Source organism: Passer montanus, unplaced genomic scaffold (genome assembly GCF_014805655.1).
Source record: "Passer montanus isolate IOZ18808 unplaced genomic scaffold, ASM1480565v1 scaffold3, whole genome shotgun sequence".
Classification (NCBI taxonomy): Eukaryota; Metazoa; Chordata; class Aves; order Passeriformes; family Passeridae; genus Passer; species Passer montanus.
In genome coordinates, this window is record NW_024367707.1 from 17552607 (window position 1) to 17566362 (window position 13756).

The 13756-nt window shown below is 38.7% G+C and overlaps 1 protein-coding gene across 4 annotated transcripts in view; it reads right to left on the bottom strand.

Annotated features, from left to right (window-relative positions):
- LOC120504542 (E3 SUMO-protein ligase RanBP2-like) overlaps positions 1–13756 on the bottom strand; it is a 36415-nt gene that overhangs the window by 13205 nt on the left and 9454 nt on the right. For 2 of the 4 annotated variants that reach the window (XM_039714111.1, XM_039714108.1), the window contains 15 exons: positions 13050–13242; positions 12258–12348; positions 11185–11394; positions 10480–10658; positions 10219–10394; positions 9786–9909; positions 9285–9446; positions 8825–8962; positions 8588–8734; positions 7978–8160; positions 7812–7895; positions 7171–7306; positions 6898–6995; positions 2045–6410; positions 1067–1144 (listed from right to left, as the gene is read on the bottom strand). In XM_039714111.1, coding sequence (XP_039570045.1) covers positions 1067–1144; positions 2045–6410; positions 6898–6995; positions 7171–7306; positions 7812–7895; positions 7978–8160; positions 8588–8734; positions 8825–8962; positions 9285–9446; positions 9786–9909; positions 10219–10394; positions 10480–10658; positions 11185–11394; positions 12258–12348; positions 13050–13242 — 6365 coding nt within the window. The remainder of the gene's footprint in view (positions 1–1066; positions 1145–2044; positions 6411–6897; positions 6996–7170; positions 7307–7811; positions 7896–7977; positions 8161–8587; positions 8735–8824; positions 8963–9284; positions 9447–9785; positions 9910–10218; positions 10395–10479; positions 10659–11184; positions 11395–12257; positions 12349–13049; positions 13243–13756) is intronic. The other 2 variants (XM_039714112.1, XM_039714109.1) reach the window with 1 other exon arrangement.

Sequence of the window (13756 nt, forward strand, 5' to 3'; positions counted from 1 at the left end):
TTATTAGAAAAGTAGAAGTGAAGAACAGTCTTAAGTACAAGAAAGGCTTATTTTGTTTGTATTTAAAATACATCCCCCCCGCCATATGCCCCAATATAAAACCATGATCAATTTGTGGTAGAAAAAGTTCTTGCATGTGTGCATTGGCACAGAATGATTAATCACTCCACATTACAGACACTGTATTATGAAAATAGAACTGAATTGTTCATAAACTCCATCCACACAGATGTTGAAAACACAGAGCAAGTGACTTTAGGTTATGTATACAGAACAGGAATTCGATGTTCAAGTAAGAACAGCTTATCAAATGACATTTTGACACTTTGAAACAATGTAAGACACTAATACTGGAAGACTGTCTTATGCAGACTAAAAGTTTGTTATTTAAAATTAAAATACTTTTAAAACTGCAAGCTGAGCATGCGTACAGCAAGCATACTTGTAAGCAGCACACTGGTAGTAACAAAATCAAACTATAAGCTGTAACTGTTTTGTCAGTAGACTTCAGATTATACATGAAGGTGGCTCTCACTTCTGTGCACTCTTTCTTTATACAGGCACAGCAGTTAACACTGACAATTGGGAAACTGAAGAGAACATTTCCACAGAGGCTAAATACATTCAAGCTCTTCACTGAATAAGCTGTCTCAAGATCTTCAGACTATTTCATCGACATAGAGTAAACCACATCAAGCACCACAAGACATTCTCTGAAAACAAAAATGTAATTTCTCTGGAAAAATGGAATCTAAGAGATCCAGTGTGCACGCATAGTAAAACTGTGATGAAAGAAGTGCAGGGCACGTATCCTGAAAAAATAAGGCAAACAGAAGCCAAAAGCTTAAAGAGTGCCATCCATTGTGCTGGCTCATATAAACATAAAGGGCTAGAGACATTCTTTAACAGGACAAATAGAGTAGTCAGACACACAATTTGAAGTACTCTCCTTTCAGCATGCATGTTAATTATAAGGATTACTGAGCCAGCTGCTTTGACCCAGCTGGGTTATTGTCCATGCCTGCTAGAGTGTTTTTATCACACATTCAGTGCAGTATGTAAATACCTTTACTATCGGGCTGCATGGAGGATGTACTTGTCCAAAAGGCCATTGGATTAGATTTAAAGAGGCTAAAATTAAATCCTAAAAAAATAAATTGTTGGTATACAAGTGTTTACCTGGAATTTTAAAAGGATAGAACAGACTTATCTATGTTCTCCAAGTATTCCATAGTCACATTTCACAGCAGGAAATTTCATCTGTTTCTACAGAAGCTTATCCAACTTGTGAAAGGACTGCAGCTATCATCTTCTGCCATGTCACTTTACTACACTTAAGTTAATAAAAAGATGGGATGTGTTCATAATTCTGAGACATTCCATCCTTCTCACAAAGACACTTCAGCACATTACAGTGCTCCTGTAAGGTTACAGCCACAGCTTCTGCCTGTGCAACTTATCCAGACTAACAGAAACCATACAACTGAGTATGGTATCACAATCTCTTTTCAGGCCAAGGAAGCAGGCTGACATCTCATGTTAAGCTGCACAACCAAAATTACAGAGGCCAGAATTTAACACTTGAAACAAAGGTATAGACAAGTTTCACAATACCCATCTACTTAATTATGGGGATAATGCAAATTTTAGCTGAAGTATACATCTGCTGTTCTCACACTTGGCCACTCAGAGCAAAGGCCCAGGTACACACAACATCAACTACCTATTTAAGTCCCAAAAGTGAATCCACAAATTCTTTGAGCATTTAAATCGAAGATTCAGATGCAGCACTTCAGAGTTTAAGCTCTCTACCTGAAAACTCTGTTCTCAATAAACAAATTTCCATCCTGCATCATACATTTTAATTTTATTTGAAAATAATTATGACTTAAAATTACCTTCTTTAGTTGAACCTCTGGAGAACATGTGGATACCTGCATCAAAACTGAAACTATCTATTCTCAAGAGAATAAACAATAATGAATAGCAGAGCTGACTGCTTAGTAAGTTGCATACTTGAATAAATTACTAGTAAAACTCATACCTTTTTCCAGAATTCTAAATGAGAAGTTAGACGGTCCGTCTTGTGATGAAGCTGGCAAGTTGTCTGCCTTGTTGTCTACAGGCTTCTGAGCAGCACTGGAGATTTTTGGTGGTCCAGAGACTTCTGGCTCTTTCTGTGCTGTGTTCTGAGATGCTGGAATATGGCCTTCACTCTTTCTCGGGGGATTAAAACTGAAGCCAAAGAGAGAACCAGTGGCTGAAGTATTTCCAAATGTGAAAGTCTTTGACTTTTCATTACTGAAAATGCTCTTGACAGATTCAGATCCAAATACAAACTTTGGAGGAGAAACCACTGTTTTTGTTGGTGTTTCAGAAGTATTTGACACCTCTGCAGCCTCTACAGTTGCATCAGAACTGTCATCACCATGGCTGACATCAGTTCTTTCTCTGGTTGTTTCTTCTAGCACAGCTACAGCATTTTTACCACATGGAGATTCCTTTGGTGTATTGGCACGAGAAGAAAGAGGTGTTATCAGTGTCTCTCTCTCTTGGGCATGCTTTGCTTCATCAAAAATTTGCTTAAATGAGTCTGCAACATCTTGCAGCTTGAACCGCACAGCCAGAAGTTCTACTTTTCTTTCCCCATCTGCAAAGTCACATGCAGTCCATACCCAGGCTCTGTCAGATTCTTTCATCTGTTGTATATTCATATCTGGTGTTATCCTGTGATTGGCACAGAGTTTTAGTACCTGGTCCCTTCTCATTACAATACGAACTTGTTTGTTGTCATAGTTCTGCAATATCTTGATATCCCCAATCCCTCTCTCTTTCCATTGATTTGCATCTTTGTCATATCTGTACAGTTTGGCTCTATGGCTGAAGACAACTTGCTCATTTTCCTCACCACTGGTCACTTCCACAAGATCAGGCAGAGGTACCACAGGTTCAAAGTACTGTCCATCTCTTTCCTCTTCTTGAGTAACATCAGAATCTTCATCTGTGCCTACTGATGTTCTACTCTGATTCTGTTTGGCAGGAGATTTGGATGGGCTCAAAGCAGATTTAAAGCTGAAACTAAAACCAGTGGTAGACTCTCCAAATCTAAACAGATTTTTCCTTACAGGGCTACTTGCAAGAGGTGATGCATATACAGAACTACTTACACTATCATCTAATGCTTCTTCACGCAAGTCATAGTTATCCCACTCCAGAGTAGGGCCTGTACTTTCAGCATGTGGCTTTATGACCAAATCAGAAGTACTGCTGGTACAAACAGGGTTTACACTTTCCTCTTCTGACAGTTTCGTTTTGTCATCTGTCAGAAAAGTTTTGAGATCTTTTAAGCCACACTTCATTTCTTCTGCTCTCTGTATAAGTTGAGCTGTCCTACCTGTATCAACAAGTTTATGGGGTGTCTGCAGTGGTATATCTAGTAGTAGCCTCTGACATTCTTCAAACTTTTGTTTGAACTCCTCAGCCTGCTCTGGTGTCTTGAATTTTGCTGCTAGATGTTCCAGCTTTGCATCACCATCAGAAAAGTCATTGGCCATCCACATCCATGCTTTGTCTGAGCCAGACAGCTGTTTCAAGTTCATTGTTGTTGTTATCCAGTGATTCGCGCACACCTTCAGTACTTGCTCACGCCGCATCAATATTCTTACTTTGCCATTAACTTCGTTTTTAAGGATCTTCAGAATGCCCACCCCACGTTCCTTCCACTGGCTTGTTTCTGGATCAAACCTGAACAGCTTTACTCTCTGGGAGTATAACACTTTCTCATCTTCCTCTCCTGTAAATGGCTCTACTTTTTCAGGCATCTGAACTATGGGTTCAAAATGGATATCATCGCTGTCCTCCGTCTTGTACACATCATCATCCTTCTCACCAAGGTCAGCAGATGTGTTTGCTTTCTGATCTGTTTTAGAATTTTGTGAAGAAAACAACTTTTCACCTGCACCTGAAAAGCCTTTGAAGTTAGGGTCCTTTTTGCCAAATTGAAAGCCTTCCCTAGGAGTACTTTTTGCAAGCTCGGCAAAAGTAGAAGTGCTGCTGTTTTGCCCAAAAACAAAGTCGATTTTCCCCTTGTCTGCTGTTTCCTGAAATTGGAATCCAGTTCCACTGTCTGAAGGCAATTCCTTTTTGTCTTTTTCATCAACACCTTTTAAGAAAGCAGTTGTATGATCTTTGGATGGCTCATCTTTCTTAGTGGTATTTTTACTAGACTCCTGTATCCCAAATTTAAATCCACCTGCCGGCATTTGCATTGAAAAGCTAAATCCTTCCTTTGCAGACTTTGCTTCAGTATCAGAAGAAATCTGAAATGTAAACGGTGGTGTCTTGCCTTGCTCAAGACCAAACTTAAAGCCTGTTCCCAGCTGTCCTCCATCAAGTTCAGGCAATTTACTTTTCAAGCCAAAAGCAGGAGTTGGCAAAGTATCACCAGCTGGCTTAGCAGATGGATTTGGCGTTTCGCAGGCTATGCAGGTTAGCGAAGAACCCTCATTCCTCACAAGACAAGTACTACAATCCCACTGACCTTCCTTTTTAGCAAAAAGCCCTTCAAACCCATTTTTCTGCGGCTTACTTGTATCAGCAATGGAACCAAGCCCCAGAGCAGCAGGTGCCTGAACAGAAGGTGTGGATGTATTTGGTTGATTTTGAGGTTTTGGACTCTGACAGGAACAGCAGTTCATATCTTCCGCTTCATTTTGGGTTTGGCATACAGAGCAGTCCCACTGACCTTCCTTTTTAGCAAAAGGAGAGCCAAACTTGTCCTGCATTGTGTTACCACTTGGTTTCAAACTTGCATAGCCAGTCATAGGGGTGCCATGTGTTTGCCACATACCTGGATTTGGACTTTGACATGATACACAATTCTTTGCAGTTGCTTCATTTGGAACTAAACATACTTTACACTCCCATTGGTCCTTCTTCAGGAGATGCTGCCCAAACCCACCAGAACAGGCTTTCTGAGCATCCTTCCCAAATGAAATGGTAGTGCTAGATGCAGTGGACGTAGCTGTAAGGGTGCCTTTGCTGTCAGGTTCACTACTTGTTCCATCTTTTAGAAACTGAAAGCCCAAGTTCATGGTCCCAGAAGTGGTTCTGTTGGGCTCTTTGGCGTCTTGATTTGCTGTTTCTTTTGCAGTCCCACTGCTCTGAGCCACAGATGTATCAGCATTTGATCCCAAGGATTTTAAAATATTCTGTGCTTCTTCAAACTTTTTTTTGAAAAGCATTGCTTCTTCAGGTGTTTTAAATCTAATTGCAAGCTGTTCTGGTTTTGGCAATTCATCTGCGTAGTCTAAAGCATGCCATACAAATGACTTGTCTGATGCAGCATTTGGAGTTAATTTCATATCAGTATTTATGTAGTGATTTGCACAGATTTTCAGCACTTGGTCCCGTCTCATTAAGAGACGAAATTTGCCAGATACTTTATGTTTCAGTATTTTCACATTTCCAATACCCCTTTCTTTCCATTCTTTAGATTCTGCATCAAAACGAAAGAGCTTGGCTCTGTTGCAGAAGAATTCTTCTTCATCTTCCTCACCTGTCTTTACTTCAATCTTATCAGGAAGTGGCACCACAGGATCAAAATGAGGACCATCATCATCCTCATCTCCACCATGGGTGCTTCCTCCTTCTGTTTCATGACTTCTATTGGCCAAATCTGAATTTGAAGCCATAAATACAGGCTTACTTGGTTCTTGAACACTAAATGTATCACTCTTTTCAAAACCCACATTTTTGTGTACATTTTGTCCCGTGTTTTCTCGGAGAGAGATGCCTGGAACATGTTTATTGCTAAAATTGAAGATATTTCTTGAACTGTTTGTGGGATCGCTAACTGGCTTTTGATCAACGTATCTATCATCCTGTAAAGGTTTGTCAGATGTTAGAAGATCCAAGAGGCTTTCTTTACTATTAAAAGGTGCATTAAGGGGCTGTGGTGCAACTTGAGGGGGAGAAGAAAAAGTGAAGTCCCCATCATTAGACTTGAAGTTAGGTTTAAACTTAAAAGTTGTTGGCTGACTTGGTTGTGCTGGTGTTGACAGAGGTGGTTTTGACCCTTCTGCTGTTCCCGACTGTCCAAATTTAGGCATTGCTTTTGGTTCTGCAGGCTTTAAGGTGGGTGGCGTGACTGAACGGTTGGTGAAATACCCCGGTTTAGGCAGTGTTGGATTGGTGCTTGCCTGTGGAACACTGTAGTTGTAATAGTCATCAGCAGTACGAGGAGAAATGAGCGTAGTACCAGGAGAATCAAAACGCAGAGGTGGACCATACATTTCTTGGGAAAACATACAACCAGAAGTGTTCTGCAGAGGTGGCGTATGCATGGGTGGTGGTTGATAGGAATATATATGTGGCTGAGGTGTAAGTCGGTTCATGCCATAGACAGGAGGCTAAAGAAAAGGCAGAAAACAAAGTGCTCTGCTTATTACGGACAAAACCTTACTGTGCTGAAGCCCACGTAACACTTACTCAGAAAGGCATGCTTTCAACTTTAACCTAAACCAGTTTTACCTTAGTTTAAAACTTTATGGGCATTTGAGAACAAACATTAAAAAAGGGAACAATATGAGTGGGTTTTTAATGAAAAAAAGCTTTGAAGCCGTTTTCTTTTGCCACACAATTAAAGGGGGGGGAATAGTTAAGTGCTATCATACATATCTGTAGGATAAATGCACACACGTTTTTCTAGCTTTTGCACCCAAACTCCTCATCCCAGAGATTAAGCAGGGAGACAAATTATAATTTTATCCCCAGTAGTTTAAGTTGACCAAATTCTGTGTAAGGAACTGCAATTACATCCAGCTATGTACAGAATCAAAACCAGTCAGTCATTTTCAGATCACTGAAAGCAATTTAAGGAAATAAATATATTCTCACCTTTGCTGGTGTTACATTGGTTGCAGCAGTTCCCAGAAGATACTGAGAGTTATAGGCAGGTGACTGGCTGTAGAACACAGATGGGCCAGTGGTAGCAACTAAAAAGGAACACCAGGAAAACTGTTAACACTTATCCTTTCTTCTTGTTGTTTTCTACATACTCTTCCCAGCAATCAGTTTTTAACTGTGTATCGTTAAAACATTCCAGCATTATTTTCAAAAGTCTTATTTGATTTAATTGAGCATTTAGATAAAAATTCTGCAGCAACTTGCCTGTTAAGGGGGCTTCATGAAGATTTTGTGCTCTCTGATAACTATCTGGTATTGCATCAGTTCCATAGTTTTCAGCAGGCCACCGATGAGATGCATTTGTGTTGGAATTATTAAGTTTCATTTCTTGCATTTCATTCTGTCGAGACAGGGTGCCAAGCAAGAGTGTAAGCATCAATTGTACAGGTATTTGTCAAAGAAAATATAAGGCACAATTGCCACCCTTTTGCTAATCAAAAGCATGTTCTATCCAAAGTTTTGGGGGTAATAAAAAAAAACAAACAAACAAAACAACTAAGAAGTACCTGCCAGATCATGCAAGACATGCCCATGGAGTACAAAGTACATTCTAAAGCCAGAACAAGCCAGTAAAAAACCCAGAACCAAGTGGAGAACCAATCTGATAAAAGAAGAACTCCTTCTACATACAGAAGGAGTCCCTTAGATGGGCTGCCTCAGCACTCCTGTCCAAGTTCCAAAGAGGAGCATTTAAGTGAAAGGATTTACTCTGGTACTCATTTTAAGCAGCTATTTATAGAAATTAATTCTTGGAACTGTAAGTTAGCCTATGCTCTTATCACTAGATCCTTACCATAACTAAAAGGCCAACAGTTCATTACTGAATATGGTGACAGAATTTTTACCTTTAAAGCCTCCACTTGCTGACAAATCATTTGAAGTATAGATTTATGGTCTTCTGCCCACTGAGGGGGAGTTTTTGGAGAGAACTAGGAAAAAAAAAGTTAATTGATTTATTTGAATTTTTCTTACAAGATAACAATTCCCTGAAATAATAACTGGCTAACATACCTTGTAGGTCTTAGTTGGGGAAAAAGAGAACTTGGTTGGTGACGGAGTGGAATGTTTCATTGCTGAATCTACGGTTCGGGACAGACCGTTTCTGAAGGCAAGACTTCCCTCTTCACAGTTCTCACCAAGTTCCTGGATCACTGTATCTAACACTTCTCTCACAGTTTCAAGAGACACTGGCAACTAGAAAGTTTTTTCAAACATGAGTCATGACTGCAGTTCTCCCTCAGAACAAGACACACCACATTTAGAATTCTGTCTGAGCAATTCACAAGTCTTTTCATTATGTAAGCACTGGGGTTTTTTCAGCAAAGCTCTTAACTTGCTTGGATTCACATAAGTAAACAACTCACACAAGCTATTTTATTTTTTCAAACTATCAAACTAAAAGACAGTGGCAAAAGCTATTTGTTTAATTAAAGCTTTCATCCACAGGTAGCCAGGACACTACACGATCTGGTAGGTCACCAGAAGTTATGCAGGATTTAACTTGCCTGAAAGCCTGAACTATAAAAAAAAAATACCTTGAATGCAAAGGATTTAATTTTTCAAACAGTAACCCAAGCTACTGCATTTCTTGGAAGAAGTTTTTAAAGCAAGAATTACTTACTTTCTCAGTAACTGACATATCTGAGGAGCTTTCTGCAATAATTTTCATTAGATAATACTTGGCTTTAAGAAGGTAAGTTTTACGCTCCTCCTGTTCTTCTGGCAGCATGACATCATTTTCTATCTCTTCTGCTTTTCTTTGGAAAATCTGAAGAACAGGATGCAGAGTGAATAGTATCAATCAGAAGGAAACTGAATAAAGAGAATCACTTCTGGGTAATGCAATTTACAAACTCACCATGGCAAGATTCCAGTACGACACCACATTCTCAATAGCTTCAAATGCTATTAAAGCATCATCAGTTTTGCCATCAACTGCATCCAACATAGCAAATGCTATCTGTGCCTCTTCTTCATATCCTGTAACCTGAAAGGCCTACAAACAGAGTGAAGGAAAACTTATACTTAACAATGGAACAACAACCTTTTTTTCTGTAACACAGGAAGAATTATTTTTCAAGAAAGTTGGTACTGAGGGCGTTCAGTGCCTTCAAATTATAAATACCACCTCAAACGTAAGAGCAAAGCTACAAGGAGAGAATTCTCCCCCTTTATGAAACACTATTACCAAATCTCACCTTTAAGGGTTTCACACTAGTAACAACATAGAACAATACAATGTAGACAAAAATCCCAAAACTATGTGTATATTTCTGACACAGACCCTTCTCTTCAGCCTTGACTCAATTGATTTGTACCTGAATGTCTACACTATGGAAGTGTTTGAAGAGAGGATCAGTAGGTTCAGAAATACTCCTCTTCTTTTTGATAGTTTCCAGCATAGGCAGAACTTTCTTCCAGTAATAGACACTTCGTCCAATATATTCCTTCTGGTCATAGAAGGAGTTAAGGTTAATTCCCTGGTGAAGAAAAGGGAACAGATGCAGATGTTATTTCAACAAATTCAAGTCAAAATGCTATTCCTACATAGCCTTTTCCTATTTTCTTTAAGAGTTCCAAAGTCCTTCTCTGACATTAAACAGAGTAGTATGTTAAGTAACATACATGTAGAAAAAAACAATACAGTTTAAGACAAGAGTATTTCAGAGTGACTAGAACAATAAGTTGGCCTGATAAAATAATGAGCTGTTCTTAATAATACACATTCATCCCATCCCCCCTCCCCTCAGCCTGTTCATAATTGATAGAATAAAAAAAAAACTTTTGCTTTCACGTGTTTAAAAATAATCTCAGCTTACTGTTTTCTGCAAGCTTTTTGCCCAGTGTATGATTAAGGCAGGTTGAAGGCCATGCTTGTCCAGTGTTCGCAGAGTACTTATGCCATGCTGTACAATAAGCCTCAGCTTTGCTGCTGTTCCTGGTCTGAATATCAGAAGAAACATTCCTTGATTAGTATTTTGTGGTTTTCATCTGTTCACATACCATTCACTTGATGAATACAGCCTGCAGCTTTAGTCCTAATTTGCCTCTAGGTAAGAAATACATTGTTAGAAATTAAAATTCCCTTTACAGAAGTCTTTCAAGCATATCAAGTCCCTACTACAAAAGATTCAATGTAAAAACTAAGTAAAAGAAAATAATTTTACAAGAATCTATAGGGCCAATCCAAACTGCTGTAGCAGACACTCCCTAAAGGCTTGATCAAACATTTCCAAACTGAAAAAGCCTTACACTGATTTTCTCTGAAGAAGAGTACGAACAGCATCCCACCAGGATCTTTGCTTCTCAGTGTAGAGTTGTTTGCATATTGGCAATGGTAAGAATTGAGGCTGATGTGCACTGTACTGAGAATTAAACTTCTCTTGCAGTTGTAAGTTGCTAGTGAATATCACTCCAATTAGGAATACCTGTTTTTAAAAAATAAATTAAAGTTATTAATTACAAAAAAATTTAATTTGTACGGTACCTTAAAGAACTTGAAAGTTCACTTACTTCAAGGTCTAATAGGCAAATAGATTCAGGAGCATCTGTCTCAAGTCTTGATGTTTCTTGAGGCAAGTGAAAAAGCTGTTTTAACCATTTGCGCATGGGGGGCAAGACTGACATAGAGTTCCACTGCAAGCCAAGCCACACGAGGTGCTGGAGACTGCCACTGTGCAACCGAATGGCACCTGCACAAAAAACAGGGATGGATGCAAATGTCAGCTTCCTGCAAGCCCTCAGAACTACTATCTGATCAAAGCTCGGTTTCATGTTGCACTCTGTCAAAGGGGCCAAAGATACTTTAAGACCAATGAGCATCAAGATTCCAGGTTTCACTTACAAAGGGTTACAAACTTCAGTAGACAACATGCCAAGTTCATCTAAGTGCTCAAAGCCATCAACTGCTTAAGCTTCTGAGGGGATGACTCTCACCATCTCCATTCTCACCTTATTCAGTCCAATAGGTAACTAATTTTAGCAAACCTATTTACTTCTCCAAAAATCCTTAAGGAATTACTGAAGAAGCACTTCTTTACATTGCAATAAAGTATAAGTCTTTCCTATAACATTAAGACAACTTTGGACAACTATTCCAGGTATTTGTCGTTTGCTGCAGTACAAGTATTTGTGTACCAGTACCTGTTTCACAAGTATTTGCAGAAGAGATTGTGGTATGCAAAGCTGTGTTGCGTTTCAGAAAGTAACACTTCTTACCAATATCATACTTGTGAAGTTCTATTTGCACTGGTGCTTGTGTGCTGACATTTCCAATATCATCTGTGCCAATAAAAGACCTCTCTCTAGAAGCTCCACTCTCAAACAGACTATCAAACAATGCAAATGAGCCGCTCTTGTTTGCAAATGATTCCACAATCTCTTTAAAGAAGTCTTGTTTGCCATGACTTAAATTCAGCAGCATATGACCTAGAAAACAAAAATATCACTTCACATAAATAAAGCAGTAAACACAAGGAAAGCAGTATTTGCTCTGCTGGACTGCTTTGCTACTGAAGGCTGGATGAGAATCAGGATTTCCTCTTATGAAACTTACAGACTGTTGAGGTATGTTCTCCCTGTAATTAGGTCAGTGTTTCAGCACATAGGCTTTCCAAGCTTTTAGTGACAACAACCCCAAAGAATTTGTAAATGCAGTTCTTTAGGAAAACAAAGCCCTCCTAACCATGATTATTCTAAGGGCATTGCAAGTGACCTTATAGCTGTAATGCAAGCAGAAGTCTGCAGTAATGAAATCCATTCTGAAGTAAATGAAGCTGGTGTCTGGCAGCTTCATCTGTTTTAATCTAGGCCCTCTAAGAATTTTGTAGACTGTAACACTGTCTATACTTGGCAGGAAAAAGAACAAAGCTCATGAAAAAGTGAAAGGATGAAAACATCAGGGAAATGAACTAGTATTTTCTTTCCCTCTTGAGGCTAACAATACTTGCAAAATAGCATCAGCAGGCAGAAGCCATTTCCAGTAGATTTAACAGACAATAAAAGCTAAATTCTACCTTAGCATGCTAGAAAGTCAAAAAGGAGGAAAAAACCCAATCACTATTGAAACAAGGAGAACACACTCTACCAGCAGCTTAAGAGGAGAAAAATAACTTTAGGTGTCAAAACCAAACTACTGTTTTGTTTTACATATGTAGTCAGAACCTATAAGGCTTTACTACATATTGGACTGATAATGTTACAAGATACACAAATGTGTTCTTTAACAAATCTTAGACTTTACAGTAAATCTGCAGCACTAAAATGGAACTATGCAGCTATTTTTTTATTACCAGACTGGCTTTTTCGATCACAGGCCAACATTTCTAGCATATCTTGTCCAGTTTGATCCCCCTTTATGAGTTTTGACTTTGGTTTAGGAACCTGGTGAAGTAAGGAGAAAATTGTTACAGGCTTTTCACAGTAACAGCAGGACATTTAAATGAACCTTAGCATTTAGGAAATAAGCTTATTTTTAGCATTAGAAAGCTATAAGAAAACAGGCATTATTCACTCTGAAGGTACATATATTGGGTTGTGGTTCTGTGTGGGATGGGCAAAGAGAGCAGAGAACCCACCTAAAGTACACAGATGTGCAAGTATACCTATTGAAAGTAACATTAAATGTATACAAGAGTAATACCTCCAATGCAAGCAATGGCATAGAAAGGACAGTCAAGGCAAAGAACCTTGATTTAAAAAAAAAAAATTAAATTTTGCATAGAAAGGACAGTCAAGGCAAAGAACCTTGATTTAAAAAAAAATTAAATTTAAAAAATTTTAAGAATTTAACACTCAACATGTGTACTTGTATTACGAAAAAGGAAATACACTGCAGGAAATAAATGCACTAATACTTAAGAATCAGGTTACTCTGGCAAGGGGAACAATTGAAGGTATACTTTTTGTGTCATTTGAAACTCTTAAACAATTGTGACAGAGGAGGGTTTGGTGAGCAAGGACAGAGTTCTCCTTTAGATACACAAACACTAGTTCATCTCAGGAATACAGGAATTTAACACATGTACAGCTAGGAAGTTGCAAGAAAAGCATCAACTGAAGGCTTAGACTGAAAAATCATTTACCTGAAAACTCAGGAGATAACACAATGCTGCCAGTTCACACATAGCTCTCCACTGTGTCTCATTGTCTTGGGCCATTTTCAGCAGCAAAGCTCCAGCATGCATGTACAGCTGTCCTTTCATTTCCACATAGGTACGAGACAACTCGTCAGCCGCACTCACATATGGTTTTACTGACTGAAGTGCACGATCAAAGCTAAAATGCAGAGAAGACTAATTCTAAACAGAGTCCTGGTAAAGCTATAGCACTGTTTTTAGTTTGTGCTATTTAATTGTGAATTAAGTAACTTCATGAGTCAATGGTAAGTACTGTTTTGATTGCTTAAACCCAAGTTACTAGAAAGTATAATCACCTCAAACTCCCAAAGCTCTCAGGTTCAGTAAATATTACCTAGATACTCAGTCTTTTTTATCACATTTTTGCACAGCTACTTTTAAAACTACTGTCCTGCACCACGTGGATAAACTTGTTCACTACTGCAGATTTAGAGACATACAGGAGGTATTATTGATTCTGCCCTTTCTCTTCATTATCAGAAAGATCCAAAACACTGTTTAACAGGCTCTTCAAAAAAACAAGGTACTACAGAAATTCTAGTGCCTTTAGATTACTATATAAGCCCCACACAGGAGAGGGCTTCCAGAAAACAGTTAAAACAATTTTTCAATTACTGGAAGACTATAACAGCTATTAGCATTGCCATGATCTG